Source organism: Perca fluviatilis, chromosome 22 (assembly GCF_010015445.1).
Source record: "Perca fluviatilis chromosome 22, GENO_Pfluv_1.0, whole genome shotgun sequence".
NCBI classification, from domain to species: Eukaryota; Metazoa; Chordata; class Actinopteri; order Perciformes; family Percidae; genus Perca; species Perca fluviatilis.
The window spans coordinates 25,987,082-26,009,581 of NC_053133.1; the positions used below are offsets into that span (position 1 = coordinate 25,987,082).

Genomic DNA, 22,500 nt, shown 5'->3' on the forward strand with positions numbered 1-22,500 from the left:
GACAAACCTACGGCTATCTGAGACTTTCTTCGGTTGAAAAATTATCTTTCACATTGACGAACATCATACGTGTAATCCATGGCTCAATTCAAACGGGATCAAAAACTAATTTGCCTCTCCCCGTTCACTACCGTTCATATTCTTTCCAAATTAAGGTCCCATGAAGTCCACCGGAAGGGGCGGGACTTCACCTCTCTATGTAGATGTAGCCTTAATTAAACCAATGAAGCCCCCTCACATCATGTGCGGTGAATGGGAATGACGGCTGTAGCCTGCGCGTGTTCTCACCTTTTGAAAAAACATCTCAGCTTTGATTATAAAATGTCTCGTCTTCCATGATGCAAAACCTTCCACACCTGTGATGTGTGATGCACTTCAGCTTCTCCAAATGCCAGAGAAACACACCTGATGTGCACACACACACACACACACACACACACACACACACACACACACACACACACACACACACACACACACACACACACACACACACAGCCGAAGCGTTGGTGTGTAAAATCTTCTCCGCCTACAGCAACAGCGCCGGGAGCGAGAGATGAGGAAGCAGCAGGAGCGAGAACAGAGGCGCAGGTACGAAGAGATGGAGCAGCTCCGGCGAGAGGAGGAGAGGAGGCACGCAGAGAGAGAACAGGTAGGAAAACACCTGACGCGCGTCTCCATCACAGGTGTCATCCGGAGAGGGGGCGGGGCTTCTAAAAGTCATTAAAACTCGCCGCTCCGTCACACATCGCCATACTTCACATAAGTTATTCCTTCTTTCTCGCCGGCTAAAAACCCCTTAGACAAGTCCTGGACCAAGCTTCCACAGATCAGCGCTCTGCTTTTGCTCAAGACTACACTCCTTAAAGGGACAGTTCTGATCTTTTAAAGTGTGGTTGTATGAGGTGCCTATCCGTTGTGAGGGCCAGATGTACGTACATTTGCGAACGTAGCGTTAACGGCGCCGTGGCCGACCCGCAGAAAGCGCACGCTGTGATACTTCGTCGGGTAATCGGCGCCTTTTTCCGCTGAGTGCAGACTGCGATATTCCCACTGCTGATGCTACGACTGTTTGAAATGGTCCTGATGCCGATATGTGTAATGTAGCGAGGACTTTAACAACCGCTGGGGATGGGATGTGAACGCTGAGTCGGAGAAAAAAAAAGCGCATAATGAGATTTTTCTGCACGCTCCCAGACTCTTCCAACATATTACTATTGTTACGAATTGTTATAAATAGCATGGCTTTAACATTGATGTATCATATCTTATTTATGAATGTTACAGATGGACCAGGTCAGCACTTTATTTGAAGGGCCACAAACATGATGAAGTCATGAAGAAGTATTGTTTAGTTCATCGTGATTACAACACTACAATTCAGTTTCTTTAGCCTGTCACTTTATCTACAGATTAACCTATGAAGACGACACGAACATCCTCAATAAATCAGAAATTGGGATGATTATAAATACCTTAATTGATGCATAAGTTAACGTATTGTTCCTGCATTAAGTCATGCATTAGATACTATTCAGTCCCTCCAGAAAAACATGATTATGCGATCGCATAATTCAACGCATAATCAGCCAAAGTCCGCATATTTATGCGGGGGGGGGGGGGCATTTTTTCAAATACGCCGCACTTTCGCTGCATAACTTGCCGATTTCCGCGCAAAATATGCGGGGCTTGCATGATTTCATAATCGCCGCATTTTCGTTGCAAGAAAAGTATCTTAGCAGAAAGTTGAAAAAATGTTGCGTTTACTTCACACAAGAGCAGCCATTTAGCCCCTGTTGCCATGGGAACGTTATGTAGTGAAGTAATTACGCGATGTGAACAACATCGAAAAGCAAGTCACTTTGTTTTCTCTTTTTCATCAAATCGCAGTTTTTGCAAGTTCCCGCAATTTCATCGCATAAATATCATATAGCATATTCCATCGCTTTTTTTAAGAAAACGTGACGCATAATCAAGGATTTTTGCCCGCAACAATCACAAAAAAACTCCGCATTTTTCTGGAAGGACTGACATGTGTTTTGCCCCGATTGGCGAGCATCCTCGTGTCCGTCAGCTTTTAGCCCCGCGTGGTGATTTGTCTACAAGTCCAGATTTAAAGTCCGTTTCTTTTGGCTTCCCTTTGCTTTACGAACAAACCCGGAACAGAAGACTCCAGCTGCGCCATCTTTGATTTCTTCCCGTAACTGTAATATTGCACGGCTGCTTAATCTGTAACGCTGAATGATTGTGTTCACTCGACTGAAAAAGTGTGATCCTTGCGGCAGAAATCCTTTCAGCTCGTCTCCTTGGCCTATGTCTTCGTCTTGCTCGTCTTACTGCTGCCGTTTCACCAGGGGCCATATGCCAGGAAACTGGTTTACGCCTGCTTTTGTCGTATCCTGCTATGTTTGTAATTAAGTGTTTGTCTTTTGATGTCGTTTTAGCCTAAATCACGGATTTGTAAGTGTATTTATTTTATTTTATTACCCTGTGGCTAATGCGCTATGTATAGGGTTGGGTACCGAAACCCGGTTCCACTATGGAACCGGTTCCTACGCAAACGGTAGTATTCGGACCGGATTAGAACGCGAATTTCGGTTCCGACTGAAATATTTTCCCTCTGTCGCTCCGGGCAGCGGCAGCCTCTTTTTTTCTTTCTCACTTTTCTGCCGAGTGCAAGCGTAAAGCATATTAACAATTCACTGACTGCACGTGATCGCTAGTAAACATATTACACTTACTCTGCTAGTCTATCGTTCAAGACAAGAGCCTGTAGCCTGGTGGTGGGGGAGGCGAGACAGCCTCCCCAAATTGTCTGCCCTTTCAAACTGATACCTGGGTGTGTACAGGCCTCTTGGACACCGTCTGAGAGAGTTTCCTCCTGTGCAGGACCTGCCATAAGTCAGGAGAGGTGTCCTATCTTGCCAGAGAAGGCAAATATGGTCACTTTTCTGCAAAAGAACTGCTAAAGCTTGAAGCTGGTTGTCATACCGACTCAACATCATTTATTTTGTTGTTACTTGTTAATAGTGTAACTGTTATTTGTTAAATTATTGTAGTTATGAGTTAGGTAACTTAGGTTTTCTTATTATATATTTAAGTACTTTAAAACGTTAATATATTGTTAAATTTAAATAATTTTCAATAAAAGAAAAAACTCCATAAAAAGCCTTTCTTTTATGTCATTTTTCAGTTTTTCAAGAATCGGTTTAGGAATCGGAATCGTTTTAAAAGTACCGGTTCGGCATCGGAATCGTAAAAATCCAAACGGTACCCAACCCTAGCTATGTACAGCACTTTGGTCAGCGCGAGCTGTTTTTAAATGTGCTATAGAAATAAACTTTACTTACTTACTTACTTACTTTAAGAGGCTGATCATTTTCCCTGCAAAATAGAGGAGCACTTTCACGGGCGGTTTTTGTACATAGCGCGGAATACATAACTAGGCGCACTTTACTCTTCCCCCTCCCATCTCTTTATGGGAAACTCCCACTTTCCCCTTGACCCTCCCGTCAATGCTTATGCATGACACCGAAAAGAGCAATTTGCCATTTTAAGTCCCCCGCGACAGGCAGTCTTCGCTTTTACCTCAGTGCAGCCTGTTGGTACGTACCTCGCCATGATTTTACGCGCATTTTGCACAACAAATACGCCTGAAGTGGGCGCAAAAAAGTTAGTACATCTGGCCCACAGTGTGTTAGCTACAGTAGATGTCAGCACGCACCCAGTTTGGAGAAAATATGGATCAATGTTTCCCAAAAAGTCCAAGATGACGTCCTCAAATGTCTTGTTTTGTCCCCAACTCAAAGATATTCAGCTTACTGTCACAGAGGAGAGAAGACACTAGAATAATATTCACATTTAACAAAGCTGGAATCAGAATTTTTACTTTGTTTTGAAAATAAGGACTCAAACCGATTCATTTAATAGTTGATAATCGATTAATCGTCGCAGCTCTGATTGCCATACACGTTTGCTTCTTCTCTTTAAAGGAAGATTTTCAATCTTTCAATCATTTTGCGGTTGAGTTGGACGCAGCATTCTTATAATTATAAAGATAGAAGATGTGTCATATTTCAGTATCGCAAAGGAGACGAGGCTTTGCACAAGACTGCATGACTAATAGTCCACTTTTCCTGCAGTTCAGCGCTCCCTTAGCGCTCTACCTTTTCAAGCATACATTTCTACGTCTTGCACAGCTGATTTTATTCTGATCTTTGACATTCAGCATGTTTCTCTCTGCTCTACTAATTACACCCCTGCTGCTCCTGCTTCTCTCTCTCTCTTTATCTCCAAATCCCTGTTTCAATGAATCTACTTTTCCTTCTCTTTCATTTTCTTTTTTTCCCCCCCGTTTCTCCTGTTCTGCTGATGTCACTGGTTGCCTGGGCTCCGGTTTGCTTCTCGACTGCCTTGGCGCTCTGTGACTGGCCGCGTCTCGCGCTGCTCCCGGCCGCTGATTGGTTTAGGAGTATATCCGTAGACAGCTGGAGGAGGAACAGAGGCAGCTGGAGATCCTGCAGCAGCAGCTCCTGCAGGAGCAGGCTTTACTGCTGGTAACACACACTTATATACACACACACACACACACACACACACACACACACACACACACACACACACACACACACACACAGTCACACTATTGTGGCACTATCTTTGTGGGGACCCGTCATTGACATAATGAATTCCCTAGCCCCTTACCCTAACCTCAACCATCACAACTAAATGCCTAACCTTAACCCTTACCCTAACCTCAACCATCACAACTAAATGCCTAACCTTAACCCTTACCCTCACCTTAACCATCACAACTAAATGCCTAACCTTAACCCTTATCCTAACCTTAACCATCACAACTAAATGCCTAACCTTAACCCTTACCCTAACCTTAACCATCACAACTAAATACCTAACCTTAACCCTTTACCCTCACCCTAACCATAACCTAATTCTAACCCTAACCCTAAAACCAAGTCTTAACCCTCAAACAGCCCTTTAAACTCGTGGGGTCCAGCATTTTGGGCCCCACAAAGCTGTCGGGACCCCACAAGTATACTGGACTCCCGGTTTTTGGACCCCACGAATATAGTTAAACAAGCACACACACACACAAACACACACACACACACACACACACGGACCCCACGAATATAGTCAACCCTTGTGTTGACTTCGGGTCACATTGACCCGTTTTCAATTTTTGTTTTATATCCGAAAATATGGGACGTAGAAATAAGCGGTGAAAGTGTGTAGAAGAAAAATTTAACAATTTAAAACGTTAAACGGTAAAAGCAAAAACAAACTGATGTCAAAAACCGTCGAGGGGGAAACAAGTGTTTTTTTCAAGGTTGACGGGAAGACAACACAAGGGTTAAAAAAGAACACACACACACACACACACACACACACACACACACACACACACACACACACACACACACACACACACACACACACACACACTCACATGGGCTGCTGCGGACGTTGACACACCGCTCCGATGAATGCCAGACCTCTGACCTTACGAGACGGTGTGAGAAACTGAGCGTCCGGGCTCAGATCAGTCGATGGGATTGGTCAGGTTTTGCGTTGAAATGAAACTAAGATTTTAAGATGGCTGGATTACGGCGAAAAATGTAATGTCAGTGCCCCCCAAAATGTGCTTCACTTTTCATGGTTCAAAGTTCAGTCATATTTCAGCTTTTTCGCGGTGTTCTTTGGGGGACATGTTTGGGACTCGGCTGTGTTCGCTGTGCAGGAGTACAAGAGGAAGCAGATCGAGGAGCAGCGGCAGGCCGAGCGGCTGCAGAGGCAGCTGCAGCAGGAGCGAGCGTACCTGGTGTCGCTGCAGCAGCAGCAGGAGCCGCCGCGCCCGCCGGGGGCGCCGCAGGACAAGAAGCAGCTGTACCACTACAAAGACCAGGCGCCCAGCACCAACGACAAGCCGGCCTGGGCCAAAGAGGTAACACACGCACACAGACATGGATATATGGATATATATAAGACTGGATAAGAAATGAGACTGGATGCTGTTAGAGGTTTATACATGTGTTATATAATAACTTTTTCATCTCTCAGGATGCAGTGCTGAACCTCCGTCACACACACACACACACACACACACACACACACACACACACACACACACACACACACACACACACACACACACACACACACACACACACACACACACACACACAGGCATACACAGGCACACAGACACGCACACACACACACAGGCGCACACGCTGGCACACACACACACACACACACACACACACACACACACACACACACACACACACACACAGAAAGGCACACACATACACACACAGGCTCACAGGCAGCTCTGCCAACATGTAGACGTGTGCACAGACACTCAGGTGAACCTTTGCAGCAGGAACCCTTAGGTCTTCCTGTGGGACTCCCACAGAGTGGGACACCCACAGAGCAGCTCCTAGTCAACACAACACAAACGCACACACACACACACACACACACACACACACACACACACACACACACACACAACACACACACGCGCACTAACCGCTCCGCCACGATGACACAGTGGAGTTGTAAAGTGGTGGTTTTCATTCATAAAGACACAAAGAGGTGTGGGAGGCTGGTTGAAGGCCAGCAGAGCTCCCTGGAGCGTTCCTGTGTTCCTGTGTCGTCTGTGTTTTTGAGTTTTCTGCCCTCCAGGTGACACCCGCGCTCTCCCTGCAGAGGAGTCCATCTCATCGGTGCTGTCGCGCCAAATCACCGCTTTCTGATTTTATTTTTTCTGTCTAGGTGAAACAACGGGTCAATAATTGATGTGCTGTGTAAATTCCTCTTGTATGTTTTTATGTGATGAAAATGTTCATTATTTAAAGGTCCCGTGGCATGAAAATTTCACTTTGAGATTTTTTAACATTAATATGAGTTCCCCCAGCCTGCCTATGGTCCCCCAGTGGCTAGAAATGGTGATAGGTGTAAACCGAGCCCTGGGTATCCTGCTCTGCCTTTGAGAAAATGAAAGCTCAGATGGACCAATCAGGAATCTTCTCCTTATGAGGTCATAAGGGGAAAGGTTACCTCCCCTTTCTCTGGTTTGACTGCCCACAGAATTTGGCCCACCAATGAGAGAGAGAGAGAGAGAGAGAGAGAGAGAGACATCATGGCTTGATGTCTCTCTCTGTAACTCTCTCCTCCTCAATAGTTAAAGACACAGAAATGGCACATCCTAAGGAAAGCTCATTGTAGGACTGGCTCTAGTGGCTGTAATTCTGCACCAAGGCTGAATTTCGGGAAAGAGACTTCAGATCCAGTATTAGGGGACCACTAAGGTCTATATAAAAGAGACTTCAGATCCAGTATTAGGGGACCACTAAGGTCTATATAAAAGAGACTTCAGATCCAGTATTAGGGGACCACTAAGGTCTATATAAAAGAGACTTCAGATCCAGTATTAGGGGACCACTAAGGTCTATATAAAAGAGACTTCAGATCCAGTATTAGGGGACCACTAAGGTCTATATAAAAGAGACTTCAGATCCAGTATTAGGGGACCACTAAGGTCTATATAAAAGAGACTTCAGATCCAGTATTAGGGGACCACTAAGGTCTATATAAAAGAGACTTCAGATCCAGTATTAGGGGACCACTAAGGTCTATATAAAAGAGACTTCAGATACAGTATTAGGGGACCACTAAGGTCTATATAAAAGAGACTTCAGATACAGTATTAGGGGACCACTAAGGTCTATATAAAAGAGACTTCAGACACAGTATTAGGGGACCACTAAGGCCTATATAAAAGAGACTTCAGACACAGTATTAGGGGACCACTAAGGTCTATATAAAAGAGACTTCAGATACAGTATTAGGGGACCCCTAAGGTCTATATAAAAGCATCCAACGAGCACCATGTCATGGGACCTTTAAGAGTAAGGCTGTTGTCAGAGATGTGTGAGTACAGCAGGTCTCAGGTGAGTGGGAGGAAGTGCAGATGTCGTTATATATACACACAGTCAAAGCATTTTGGAATGAAACTCTTTTAGGTCTTATTTGCTATTTAGTGCTTCACATGCCACTTTTGAATTTTCCTCTTAACTTGAAAAGGGGAGATACTGACAGAAGTTGTTTGGCTGTAAGTGAGTTTACCCAACAACATTAAATCAAAGGCGATGAAAGTTAAATGAGATATTTTTCCAAATGTAGGTGACTGTCAGGACACGGTCTTGGTTTTAAAGGAACACGCTGACTTATTGGGACTTTGTCTTATTCCCCGTGTCCCCCAGAGTTAGAGGAGTCCATACGTACCCTTCTCATCTCTGTGGGTGTTGTAACTCTGTCTGACGCCCCGAGTGCTAGCTCCAGGATCTGTGCTAAGCTAGGCTAGAGGGAGCCGGTTACCTCCAGGATCTGTGCTAAGCTAGGCTAGATGGAGCCGGTTACCTCCAGGATCTGTGCTAAGCTAGGCTAGATGGAGCCGGTTACCTCCAGGATCTGTGCTAAGCTAGGCTAGATGGAGCCGGTTACCTCCAGGATCTGTGCTAAGCTAGGCTAGATGGAGCCGGTTACCTCCAGGATCTGTGCTAAGCTAGGCTAGATGGAGCCGGTTACCTCCAGGATCTGTGCTAAGCTAGGCTAGATGGAGCCGGTTACCTCCAGGATCTGTGCTAAGCTAGGCTAGGTGGAGCCGGTTACCTCCAGGATCTGTGCTAAGCTAGGATCTGTGCTAAGCTAGGCTAGCGGTGGGTGCGTCAGACAGAGTTACAGCACGTACAGAGATGAGAAGGGTACGTATGGACTCATCTAACTCTGGGGGATACAGGGAATAAGACAAAGTCCCAATAAGTCGCTGTGTTCCTTTTAAAAAAGAAGAAGAGGTTTTTGGTTTCAATCCATTGAGATGGTGTCATGTTCGAGTCATAGAAAGATGCCTTTGTTTTTGCCTGAGAGATACACAGCGGCTCCAACTGTACTGCATTTGTAAAGTACATTTGAAACCATTTGTCAGCTCTGTGTTTTTTGTGCGCAAACAGCAGCTAAACAGCAACATTTCCAGCTGGCTGCAATCTTTATAAAGACGCTTCTTGTAAATGCTTCTCATGTTGCATCTGGGCGTGGGCCGGTATACCATCTGACGGTATGATAACCTTCAGCAAAAAAAATATCACGGTTTCACGGTATCGCGGTATCGCAATTACAGCTTTAAAATGTATTCTTTTTTTAAATGTCTGGGTAAAAAAACAACTTTTTTCAAGTGAACACAACGTAATTTATTTCCAAACCCACTGCGCGCTGGCAGGAGAGGGTTTACTAAACTGCACCTTCTGTCTCGTAAAAAAACAGCTCATACTAAAGGAACGGTGTGACTGAAAAGTTCAGTGGTTTTTAGGGCTGTGCTCGATTGAAGAAATTCTTAGTCTAACACTCATTCAATTGTATCGACTAATCGATTAGTTGATTTAATCGATTTAATCTGTTAATCTGAGTTTCTCCGCAAAGAGTCATGCAAAAGCACCACTTGAATTCTTGTGTTTACCAGAGATGTGCTCGTATGTGTCTTGCAAATAAGTCATTCATGAAAAAAGCATCAAACATGACTAATGGACTAAAGAAATCTAAGTTGACTAAGACCAAAACGACCGATTAGTCGACTAATCGACTAAGAGGGAGCAGCCCTAATACGTCGTAATCGAGAGCTGAAGTCACGCCCTTCTACTTCCGGTCCGTGGGGACCTATCTTTCGAAAAAATATCAACGGTAGTGAATGGGGAAAGACTAATTATTTTTTGATCGCGTTTGAATTGAACCATGAATTAACACACATGATGTTCATCAGTTTAATAGATAATTTCGCAAGTCAAGAAAGTCTCAGTTTGTTGTTAAACTGTTAAAGTGTAAGACTGTGAAAATATGTAATTAGAAAGACTATCACACTTCAGCCCTAGTGACTTTTTTCAAACCGCGGTATACCTTGAAACCGGTAACCGGCCCATGCCTAGTTGCATCACCGAAGACCCTCACAGACCCAGACCCAGACCCCACCAGTCTCCTGGTCTCCAGACTGCTCATGTACCTTCAGCTTGCTGTCTCGTAAACACTCGCCTTAACCCCCCCCCCCCCTCCTACCCTCCAGGTGATGCGTCGAGCTCAGAGCAACTCTCCTCGCGTCCCTCCCAAGAAATACCACTCCTTCAGGGAGACGAGCAACAACAGCGACATCCTGAGCAACCTGCTCTTACTGCCCGGTTACAAACCTCCGCGCCCGCGCCCCCCTTCCTATCCCGCTCACATCAGCCCTACTAGGGATCACCACCACTTGCCTCAAATCCAGGTCACCTGCGTCCCAGAGACGCGCCAGCAGCAGAGCCCCAGCAGGAGCCCCGAGAGGAGCTCCGACTCCAGGGGCCGGAGCCCCGGCCGCCGGGTCAGTCAGTCGGAGGGCTGAACACGCTCTTCTTCTCTGCTCGTTCTCTCCGTCTCCTTTCTGGTCCTGCCGTCTCTGCAGGCCCGGCTTACCATCTAACCCCCGGCCGGCGCAACGATTCCCTCTTTACAGTCCTTCTAGAACAATGCGTGTGCGAGTTTTTTTTGTGATTGTTTGGGGGGCAAAAGTCCTTGATTATGCGGCACGTTTTCTTAAAAAAATTGAATTGAATATGCGGGATATTTATGCAATATCATGCGATGAAATTGCGGGAACTTGGAAAAACTGCGGTTTGATGAAAAAGAGAAAAAAAGTCACTTCATTAGGTTCCCATGGCAACAGGGGGAAATGGCTGCTCTTGTGTGAAGTAAACTCAACATTTTTCAACTTCCTGCTAAGATACAGTACAGGCCAAAAGTTTGGACACACCTTCTCATTCAATGCGTTTCCTTTTTTATTTTCATGACTATTTCCATTGTAGATTCTCACTGAAGGCATCAAAACTATGAATGAACACATATGGAATTATGTACTTAACAAAAAAGTGTGAAATAACTGAAAACATGTCTTATATTTTAGATTCTTCAAAGTAGCCACCCTTTGCTTTTTTATTAATAAGGGAAATAATTCCACTAATTAACCCTGACAAAGCACACCTGTGAAGGTAAAACCATTTCAGGTGACTACCTCATGAAGCTCATTGAGAGAACACCAAGGGTTTGCAGAGTTATCAAAAAAAGCAAAGGGTGGCTACTTTGAAGAATCTAAAATATAAGACATGTTTTCAGTTATTTCACACTTTTTTGTTAAGTACATAATTCCATATGTGTTCATTCATAGTTTTGATGCCTTCAGTGAGAATCTACAATGTAAATAGTCATGAAAATAAAGAAACGCATTGAATGAGAAGGTGTGTCCAAACTTTTGGCCTGTACTGTAGGTTACTTTTTTTGCAACGAAAATGCGGGGATTATGAATTCATGCAAGCCCCGCATATTTGGCGTGGAAATCGGCAATTTATGCGGCGAAAGTGCGGCGTATTTGAAAAAATGCACCCCCCCTACATAAACATGCGGACTTTGGCTGATTATACGTTGAATTATGCGATCGCATAATGGCGTTTTTCTAGAGGGACCGTCTTTAATCACTCGTAACATTCTTATTTCTCTAACCAGGTGGACTCGCATGCATTCATTCTGGGCTGGCGGCAGACGGGATAATGTGGACTCCTGTGTTTCTTTTATTTTTATTTTTAATTTCACACCCCTTCATCTCACTATTTCTCCCGGGGATCTTTTGGATTCATTCCCTCTTTTGATTGGTGCCATCAGTGCTTCCAAAACTAACTCCCACCTCTTGTATAATAGTGCTGAATCATATTAAGGTTTAAGGTTATCTTTATTATCAGCGATTGTTGTACAGCCAAGCAGTAACCACATAAACATAAACAATAATTACTATAAAAATCACATTTAGTGAGTTATTTAAAAGGCCAATGGCAGCATGGTCCAATGAGTTCTTAAGGGCGCTGACACATCAGGCCGATAATCGGCCGTTGGACAGTCTGGCGAGGTCGGTGACTCGAGTCTGTTCGGTGTCTCCCGTGCCGTCGTCAGTCCGGGGCTGTCGGCGTTCATTTTGGCCGACCTGACGTGTTCAGTCGGCGGCAGGGCAGTCGGGACTCGCCCGGAAATGGCGAGCGGGATGAGCGTGACTAGAGTCTCTCAAAATCTGAGGAAAATCTTTTAAACTGACCTCTGTCGATCTGAAATGAAGACAGATTCAGACACTGCATACACACACACACACACACACACACACACACACACACGGCCTATTTCTCTCTTCAGATGTTTTCAGAAACATGTTTCGGTGAACTATTTTAGTCCAATATGAGATCGTATTCTGAATGAGTCGCCATGACAGTCTGGCTTTGAATTTCCGGAGAAAAGAAACCCATGTGACGCGTTCGTCCAATCAGCTGCCGGTTTTCATTTTTTGGGCAACAACACAGATTAGCGCCCCCTGCTGTTATGGAGACGTATTACGTCTCGTCTCTTCAGTGAGTTCTGAGGCACTTTTTGGACCAACTCGAGGACACCGATCAGTCCGACTGGCTTTTCTGCCGAGGGTCGGCTGTCTGGTTGGTGTGTAACTGCTCTTAAATTAAAGGTTTGTGTCGACTGGCAAGCATTATTTCCACAAAAAACACCCGTCTTTTTCTTCTCTTTTAATCCTTTTGTCAAGTTTCCTCCTCTGCACGTTAACGTTTACTCTTCTCTAAATTGTCTCGATGTCCAAACCTTCACTTTCCATTTGACAGGTTACAGACTGTGTCTGGGTGTTGCAGGCTCGTTGGATCCCTCCTCATCTTTTGCTGCGGTGGCTCTCAATCTGGTGCTTCTTATTACCATAAAAAAAAGTCATTTCTTGTAGAGATGAGAATATTTTCTTGGTGTGGCGTTCCTCTCCAGGGTTAAAACGGTGAAATGGGAACGTATTAAGGTTGAGAGCTGCCGTTCTGTTGCATGTTGTGGTGTGATGGGATAATATATTTAACAGGTACTAACTTCCAACAGCTCAAACTAACATCAGCTTAATATTACAGGCTTTGTTGATGTTCACTAACTGACCAGGATCTCTTAAATCCCAGGTTGTTGGAGTCTTTCCCTTTTTCTCTCTTTTATTATGTATGTGTTTTATTAGTTTTATTTAACAGATATGATATTTTGACACTTCCAGGTGTGCTTACTAGGGTATTGAATGTGTGTTACCTTTCAGATTTGAGTGTAAATGTAAGTTGAGTGAAGTCACAGCAGAAGAATGGCAGGTTATTGCTCCATATTTGACCTCTTGCCGGTTTTCTTTATCACAAAAAACCAAAGTCAGAAGCTCACGCTCACATGAGAACACCCTTCCCCAGAGGAGGGGGGTGTCCTTTATTCGGAATACAGATATACAAACAAACAAGGCACATTTAGATTAGATTAGATTAGATTAGATTAGCTTCAACGTTATTGTCATTGTGCAGTGTACAAGTACAAAGACAGCGAAATGCAATCAAAATCCACATCAAAAATAGAGCTTTTGCCTCGGGAATTATTAGAATTGTTGGGTCTTTGTAAATGATAGAGTGTGGTCTAGACCTACTCTATCTGTAAAGTAACTCGAGATAACTCGTTATGATTAGATACTATAAATAAAATTGAATTGAAATTGAATTGGGTCGAGCATACAAACAAAACCTAGGAGCTTATACTGTACATAACACATCAACATAAAGCAAAACAAATACAAAAATAAGAGAAAAATGAAAAAAGGCTATCTCATATTAACTTCAAAGTTTCCAGTAGAGAAATCAATTCATGGTCTTTTTTTGTCTTAATCTTCCTGTTGTCCTCGGGTCAAATATGACCCATATTTAAAACGTTTCTATACCAACAAATGTGGGTTTCTTTCATCCAAATTGTCAAAAAATAACGTGGATGGTTCCATACAACCATTTACTCTTCACAAGGAAAATAAAAGATCAGCTCAGTACTTTCATTGAATGTGGGTGTTTGTTTATTACATTTTACAGCATTTGGAGACTTTTTTTTTTTATAAAAGAACGTTGAAAAGAGTGACAAAAATTTCGGAAATAGCTCAAAAACGTGGGGGGAAAAAACACACAAAAAACCCCCGCAAAAATGTGACAAAAACATCGGTAAGAAGTGACAATAAAACGTATTAAAAACTTTGGGGGAAAAGCGACAGAAGTGTCGAAAAAGACGACCACAACGTAAATTACGACCCAGAAAAATAAAAAAAGTTGCCGGGTCGACGGGAAGAAAAAACACACAAGGGTTAAACCTGTTCCAACGACTTACACAAAAGATGTAATGAATTCTTCCAGTGGATCAGGGAGGGTTTAGTTTCAGATCCCATCCCCAGAGTCTGCACACCCATTTAGGGCAGATCTCCAGGCCTGCCCTCTGGTGGCAGCCGCTGGATGGATGTAGGGCAGCAGCAGCTATATCGGTCTCTGTCCCTCTGGATACCCCGCATGGAAACACACACACACACACAATCACACACTCACACACACTCTGTACAGATAGGTCTACCCTCGTCTCAGCCTCCCAGGATTTCCCTCCGAGCTTCAGAGGAAGGAATCACACACAGACACAGTGCTCCACTCTAAAAACAGATTGCCACCGTTTAGAGAGAAGACGCTCCTCGGGGCATTCATGTACGCATGAAGGAGCGCAGGCCGTGTCTGCGGCCGCAGCCTTTTCCAAATAAATAACCGTTGGAACTGAAAACGTGCTGCTTTTGTAAATGACTGAGGAGAAACTTAGGCCGGTTACACACATGGACGAGTCGCGTGAGGGTGTCAGCCGCGTGGCGTGTCCGTTTATATTTCGGCTCCCATGTTAATCGGTTAGAGCTTATGGTGCGTTCTTTTTGTCCACCGAAGTCGATCTACGAGTCGTTTTCCGGAGTTACGAACCGGAAGTTGCAAAAAGAACGCCACCGAGGTCGTTTATATATACGACTCGTCAAGTCGTCTGAACTCAGAGGAACCCGAGCTCATTTTCAAAGATGGCTACGTCGTGCATCACACGTAGTAAACGTTGTGGTTTTCTACAATTTTAAGCACTTTTGTCTTTGTTGTAACCAAATGAAGAAGTCGTACACATAGCGCTGTATACTGCTACCTATAGGCATGTCTCTACAGTCTTATTAGGAGTTAAACATAGCGCTGTATACTGCTACCTATAGGCATGTCACTACAGTCTTATTAGGAGTTAAACATAGCGCTGTATACTGCTACCTATAGGCCTGTCACTACAGTCTTATTAGGAGTTAAACATAGCGCTGTATACTGCTACCTATAGGCCTGTCACTACAGTCTTATTAGGAGTTAAACATAGCGCTGTATACTGCTACCTATAGGCATGTCTCTACAGTCTCATTAGGAGTTAAACATAGCGCTGTATACTTCTACCTATAGGCATGTCTCTACAGTCTTATTAGGAGTTAAACATAGCGCTGTATACTGCTACCTATAGGCATGTCTCTACAGTCTTATTAGGAGTTAAACATAGCGCTGTGTACTGCTACCTATAGGCATGTCTCTACAGTCTTATTAGGAGTTAAACATAGCGCTGTATACTGCTACCTATAGGCATGTCTCTACAGTCTCATTAGGAGTTAAACATAGCGCTGTATACTGCTACCTATAGGCATGTCTCTACAGTCTTATTAGGAGTTAAACACAGCTGTTATACTGCTACCTATAGGCATGTCTCTACAGTCTTATTAGGAGTTAAACATACGCGGGTGTACTGCTACCTATAGGCATGTCTCTACAGTCTTATTAGGAGTTAAACATAGCGCTGTATACTGCTACCTATAGGCATGTCTCTACAGTCTTATTAGGAGTTAAACATAGCGCTGTATACTGCTACCTATAGGCATGTCTCTACAGTCTTATTAGGAGTTAAACACAGCGCTGTGTACTGCTACCTATAGGCATGTCTCTACAGTCTTATTAGGAGTTAAACATAGCGCTGTGTACTGCTACCTATAGACATGTCTCTACAGTCTTATTAGGAGTTAAACATAGCGCTGTATACTGCTACCTATAGGCATGTCTCTACAGTCTTATTAGGAGTTAATGTGAGTGACGGTCCAACATCCTATAGGCTGTATAGGCTCTTTACAGCTACCCTAAGTTGTTATAAACAGACAGCACACTTACCCATTTTTCAGAGTTTTAATCTGCCGGCGCTCTGTCCCGAGATCAGCCCTCCCTGTACCTAGCAGCAGCGCCGCGTCAGACACGCTTCTGGTGTGTAGGACACAGAAAAACCCACGCAGCTCAGGACGCAACAGAAACGCCACGCTCGCACAACGCGTCCAGCGTGTAACCGGCCTTAGACGTCTAAAAAGTTAGTTTGTTAGTCGTTTTTTTCCCCCATCAGATTTTGCCCAGGTTTATCCAAGATGTCTTTGGACACTAATCTGGAAAACGGACGGCTATGAAATTAGGACTGCACAATTAATCGCAATTTTATCAAAATTGCAATATGGGCTAGAGCAATATCCAAATCGCAGGAGAGCGCAATATTTGTTAAAGACAAAATATGTGTCAAACCGTTCTGAATGATGTATTGTGGGTCTGCAGAGACGTCCCGGGCTACATATACTATCCTACAGACTACAGAAAACCATCTTTGTTTGGTACAGATCCTCAAAAAAATCACACTATAATCATTTTAATATTTTAAGATTTAATATTAGTCAATGAAAATGAGAATAATTATATAAACATGATCATTCCCTTCAATATCCTGAGTCACATTGCAATCGCAGTATCAGTCAAAATCATCGCAGTTACATATTTTCCTCCTATCGTGCAGCGATATATATGAAATGTCTCAGAAACTTTGCTCTTGACTAATTACGGATTAAGCTAAAGCTATCAGTCATCACATACCGTGACTACAAAACGTAGCGACTTATTTTTATTTTATTTTTTTATTTTATTAGTTTATTTGTCAGGGACCATGCACCGTTCAGGCCCTGTACCAGAGTTAGCTATACAGCTAATTTACATCTGTGGTCCCTGGGCAAGGGAGATAAAAGGACAATACAGACAATACTATATATAAACAACAGATAAACAACGATAACATATGTCATTAACAAACTGCAAAAATGAAATTGAGTCTTTAAATATTGTACAAAAAAAGTGTATAAAAATGTGTTTATCAGTAACAGAAAAGATTTGCTGCTGTAGATTTAAAATATCTCCGTAAACAATAAGATTAGAGATGATGTCACACGTCCAGCTCATTAAAGCGAACAATCCTGAAGAGGATGGATGCTGCTCTATCCACCAAAACCTAACCTCATGCACCAGAAAAGGAATAACGTTTAACACGAGCAATTACATCTTTCTTATGCTACTTTGAATTTTAAGTCTGGAAATCCAACATCTGGATAAACTCACGCTTAATCACAGAAATCACAACTCATTCATGAAGCCCAGCAGTTTGGACTAAATGGAATCAAACCATTTACACACACCTCATTGCATGCTGTGTGTGTGTGTGTGTGTGTGTGTGTGTGTGTGTGTGTGTGTGTGTGTGTGTGTGTGTGTGTGTGTGTGTGTGTGTGTGTGTGTGTGTGTGTGTGTGTGTGTGTGTGTGTGTGTGTGTGTGTCAGGTGGAGGAGCATTATAAGATGAACAGACAGACTTCTCCTGCCTTGCAGCACAAAGTCTCAAACCGGATCTCGGACCCGTCGCTGCCCCCCCGCTCCGAGTCTTTCAGCAGCGGAGGCATCCAGCAGGCCCGGACCCCGCCGATGCACCGCCCCGTCGAACCTCAGGTGTGTGTCCTACTACGTATGTCTTCACGTTGGAGTGGGAGTATGTATGTGTGTGTGTGTGTGTGTGTGTGTGTGTTAACATGAGACACAAACTTAACATCCCTCAGGGTGCCATCACACGTTGAGCTTGGGTTCTTTGGTCTGGTTTTCAGATCGAAACCTCCCAATATGAGGATGTGGTACTCTGCAGGAAAATAGTGCAGGGAAAGGAAGTTTGGAAGTATGTAGTAGTAGTAGTAGTAGTAGTAGTAGTAGTAGTAGTAGTAGTAGTGTAGTCTGTAGTTTTGACTGTTTCTCTGGTATTTATATCATTCCCAAGGACATGAAGGCCCCGCTTTGACATGCTATTAAAATCCCATATGAGTGATCCGATAACATTGAGATCCGATCACTCAGACCACAGTTAGGAGACAGTTCAGGCCACATATGGCCACATTGTGTACTGGACCACATTAAAGGTGCAGTAGGTGGGATTGGGAAGATCCAGGACTTAGCCAAAAAATGTGAACATCGACAACTTCTCAGTCCCTCCCCCCCTTTTCCGCTAAAGCCCAAAAACGGTCTCCTAAGCCCCTCCCCCCACAAGGGAAAATGATTGCCCTGATTGGTGCATCTGAACAGGGAGTGGTGGATTTTGGCAAATCTCACTACAGGCTGTAGGTGGAGCCAGAGGAGCCAGATTTTGTTAAATGACCTGCTTCATGTAATTCTACTGGAACATAGGGTCAGTTTCAGCAAATATGACAGAAAGTTAGTTTTATAAGTCTTACCTACTGCACCTCTAAGGACCGCCTACTTAACTGTGAGCGAAACCACGCAGTCATTGTTTGTTTGGCTCAACCATACACGGAGAAAGAACAGTTTTTAGGCTTCTAGACGGTAACATTCGTCTACAGACTCTGTCGTTTCCATTCTAGCTGGAGGTCACGAGCTTGTGTTTTCAGGGTTGTTAAGAGGACATGTGGTCGTTGCTGGAGCAAACATTGTTCGGCTGGTGTGAACGCACCCTGAGTCATGTGTTTCTTACCTTCCTTTCCTTCTCTTCCTTCTCTTCATCACTCCTCCTGCATCACTCTTCCTCCTCCTTCATCTCGATCACATTGTGTGAACGCATCCTGATCCTGCTCTTCCTCCTCAACCCTGCCTGTTTCCTGCTCGTGTGTGCGTGCGTGTGTGCGTGCGTGTGTGTGTGTGTGCGTGCGTGTGTGTGTGTGTGCGTGCGTGTGTGTGTGTGTGTCCAGATGGCCCACCTGGTGCAGGTGAAGAGTCACGGCCTGTCAGGCTCCCAGTCTCTGTACGACCCCCACGGCGTGTCCTCCTCCTCGGCATCGCCCTCCCCCTCCCGGCCTCCCATGCCCCGGCAGAACTCCGACCCCACCTCCGACACCCCTCCTCCCCTGCCCCTGTCCCGCCTGGCGCCCCCCCTCGACAAGCTGGACCGCCGCTCCTGGCTGCGGCAGGACGACGACGTGCCCCCGAAGGTCTCTGCATGCCACGACCTGTGTGTTTTTGTCCACCACGACGTGTGTGTGTGTGTGTGTGTGTGTGTGTGTGTGTGTTTGATCTCGTGGCTTTTCTTTCTCTATATTCAGTTTTCTTGTCTGTCTTAGTTTCTGTGTCTGTTGGGAGTCTCTCCTGATATGTTGTTTGTTTTATTTTTATTGTTTTAATCTTAAAGACAGGGCCAAGCGGAATGTGCGGACACAGAATTCCACAAATTTTCCACATAAAAAAGTCAGGGGCGCCTAGGTAGCTCACCTGGTAGAGCGTGCGCCCCTATGTACAGAGGCTCAGTCCTCGTCACAGCGGCCACGGGTGTATTTCCAACCTGCGGCCCTCTCCTGCATGTCATTCCCCCTCTCTCTCTGTCTCTCTCTGTCTCTGTCTCTCTCTTTCTCTCTCTCTCTGTCTCTGTCTCTCTCTCTCTTTCTCTGTCTCCCCTTAATGCCTTAAAGGGATACGCCACAGTTTGTTGAACTAGGGCTTATCACGGTCTCTCCTAGCTGTAGATAGGTGGGCCAACGCATTTTTTGTCATGCATCGTTTTAGTCCGGTGCAACACCGGCAGCGCCGCCGCTAGTTAGCTTAGCGTAGTGAATGGAATCCTATGTTGCCGGTTAGCATGTTGTGAGTAAAAGTGAGCCAACAAAAGACAAAAAAACAACCTAATTACTTGCACTGAGACACACAATGCGTTGGCCCACCTATCTACAGCCAGGGGAGACCGTGATAAGAACTATTTCAACAAACGGTGGCCATATAAAATAAAGGCCTCAAATGCCAAAATAAAATCATCTTAAAAAAAAAATAATCTTAACCAAGTGCAGGAAAACATGACAAAATTCTATCCATTTTTATTCTGGATCACTGCTGTAAAATGTAAACTGTTCTGTTTGGGTCTCCTCAAAGGCCACCAATTGCTATAAAGTAGAAGAAATTTTAATAATGGCCAAACCAAACAGTGCAGCTTTGCATAAACCTCTGATTAAAACTGATGTACAAAAACACACACCTTCTCTCAGGGGTTTACTTGTAGCCTGTATTTGAAATTTGACTGTTAACAAAATGCTACACAGGAAAGTGGTCTGCAAACCCCCAAAAGAGGAGTTTCCACTTTGATTTCATTCATTTAACCCTCTAGGGTCTGAGGGTGTTTTTAGACACACAGAGGAATTCAGCACGCTCTGATATTGCTCTCAATTTAAACAACGTGTTACGGGTATTATCAAACACAAGTTCAGCTACAATAATCAGTCACAAACAGCTAGAAGCTGATATGATTAACAGTGTTTCCTTTAGGATTTGTTTTTAGCAGTCACAACCCCCAGAACTGACACTTCGCTGCAACACAAAGAAATATATTTATTCACCTCTATTCACACACAATTTGGCATATTTTCAGTTGTGATTGAACTGTATTTTTTGAGGAACTATAGGGCGCTTAACATCCATACAACAGGTCTACAAAATGAATTTTACATGAAATTCTTCATAGGGAAACCAAAAGCCAAATGACTACATCTATCGACTATTTCCAGTTTATATTATATTACATATATTACACTGACTCACTTACCATATCAGGATGATGGGCTGACAGAACTGACAAGTTGAACGTTGTCCGATTAGAGCGGACCCACCGCGGTGATGTTTTTTGGTGGAGCTGTTGGTTTAATAGTCGACTCGGAAGAAAGGGAACGTTTTGACGATAAACTCCATCGACACAACAGGATGTGGAGTTAAACTGGACGGGCCCAATAACCTCTGAATAGTTCTACTTGTTGTTAAATTGCAATGAGAGCGGCAGCAAACGGCATTATGTCGGCAGGATAATTTAAAAGCCAACCGTGACTACATTGTGCGTCTGCCCTAATTTTGCCATGGTGGGCCGCCAACACAAAATCAACATAGAGGAAACACTGGATAATAATTCAATTCTGTACTAAATCTTACTGAACAGTAGGGCTGGGCAATATATCGATATTATATTGATATTGTGATATGAGACTAGATATCGTCTTAGATTATCGTCTTAGATTTTGGATATCGTAATATCGTAAATGGCTTAAGTGGTGTCTTTTCCTGGTTTTAAAGGCTGCATTACAGTAAAGTGATGTCATTTTCTGTTACCTGACTGTTCTAGCTCTTCTATTATTTTTACCTTTCCCCACTTAGTCATTATATCCACATTACTGAAGATTATTTATCTTCAATCTCATTGTGAAGATATTTTGTTAAAGCACCAATTGTTAACCCTATAATATCGCCACAATATCGACATCGAGGTATTAGGACAAGAACATCGCGATATCTGATTTTCTCCATATCGCCCAGCCCTGCTGAACAGCCCAGATGTTGTCTCCTCTGACCCAGTCTGTGTTGGAGAGAGTCTGATATGAAAACAGGTGGGAGGTCCTGACTGCTGTGTGTTCCCCAGGTTCCTCAGAGGACCACCTCCATCTCTCCCGCTTTGGTCAGGAAGCACTCTCCTGGAAATGGACCGGGCCTGGGGCCTCGGGCTGGGGCTCACCTCATACGGGCCAGGTACAAACACAGCATCAGAGTATACGTAAAGTAATGCTCATTATGCAGAATGAGCCATTTTAGAATCCTATAAAGTATATTTCTTTTATTACAATTGTTGATGCATTAATGTGTAGGGCTGCAACTCACGATTGTGTTCATTGTTAATTCATCAGTGGATTATTTTCTGGATGAATGGATTAGTTGTTGGGTCTCTAAAATGTCAGAAAATGGTGGAAAATGTGGATGCAGTGTTTCCCAAAAAGCCCAAGATGGCGTCCTCAAATGTCTGGTTTTGTCAACAACTCAAAGAAATTCAGTTTACTGTCACAGAGGAGAGAAGACGCTAGAACAATATTCACATTTCACAAAGCTGGAATCAGAAGTTTTTTTTAAACTTTATTTCATAAAAAATTACTCAAACAGATTAATCAATTATCAAAATATGGTAGTTGGCGATTATTGTAATAGTTGACGACTAATTGATTAATCTTTGCAGCTCTATTAATGTGTTGATCACTTTAATGTTGCAGCTGGTAAAGTTAGTTTATATACTGTACTTAAGCACAGTGCTTACAATCCAGATAAACACACACACGCACACGCACACATAGATGTGTGGAAACGCAGGTGTTTCCCGCATGAATGAGACAGCGCTGTTTGTGTTG

General features: G+C 43.8%; 1 protein-coding gene across 1 annotated transcript in view; it reads left to right on the forward strand.

The window, feature by feature from the left end:
- Nucleotides 1–22,500, forward strand: part of tnikb (TRAF2 and NCK interacting kinase b) — a 78,643-nt gene that overhangs the window by 18,652 nt on the left and 37,491 nt on the right. The window contains 7 exon segments of the mRNA XM_039790951.1: nucleotides 536–652; nucleotides 4,470–4,556; nucleotides 5,762–5,965; nucleotides 10,139–10,429; nucleotides 17,645–17,809; nucleotides 19,051–19,290; nucleotides 21,747–21,853. Coding sequence (XP_039646885.1) covers nucleotides 536–652; nucleotides 4,470–4,556; nucleotides 5,762–5,965; nucleotides 10,139–10,429; nucleotides 17,645–17,809; nucleotides 19,051–19,290; nucleotides 21,747–21,853 — 1,211 coding nt within the window.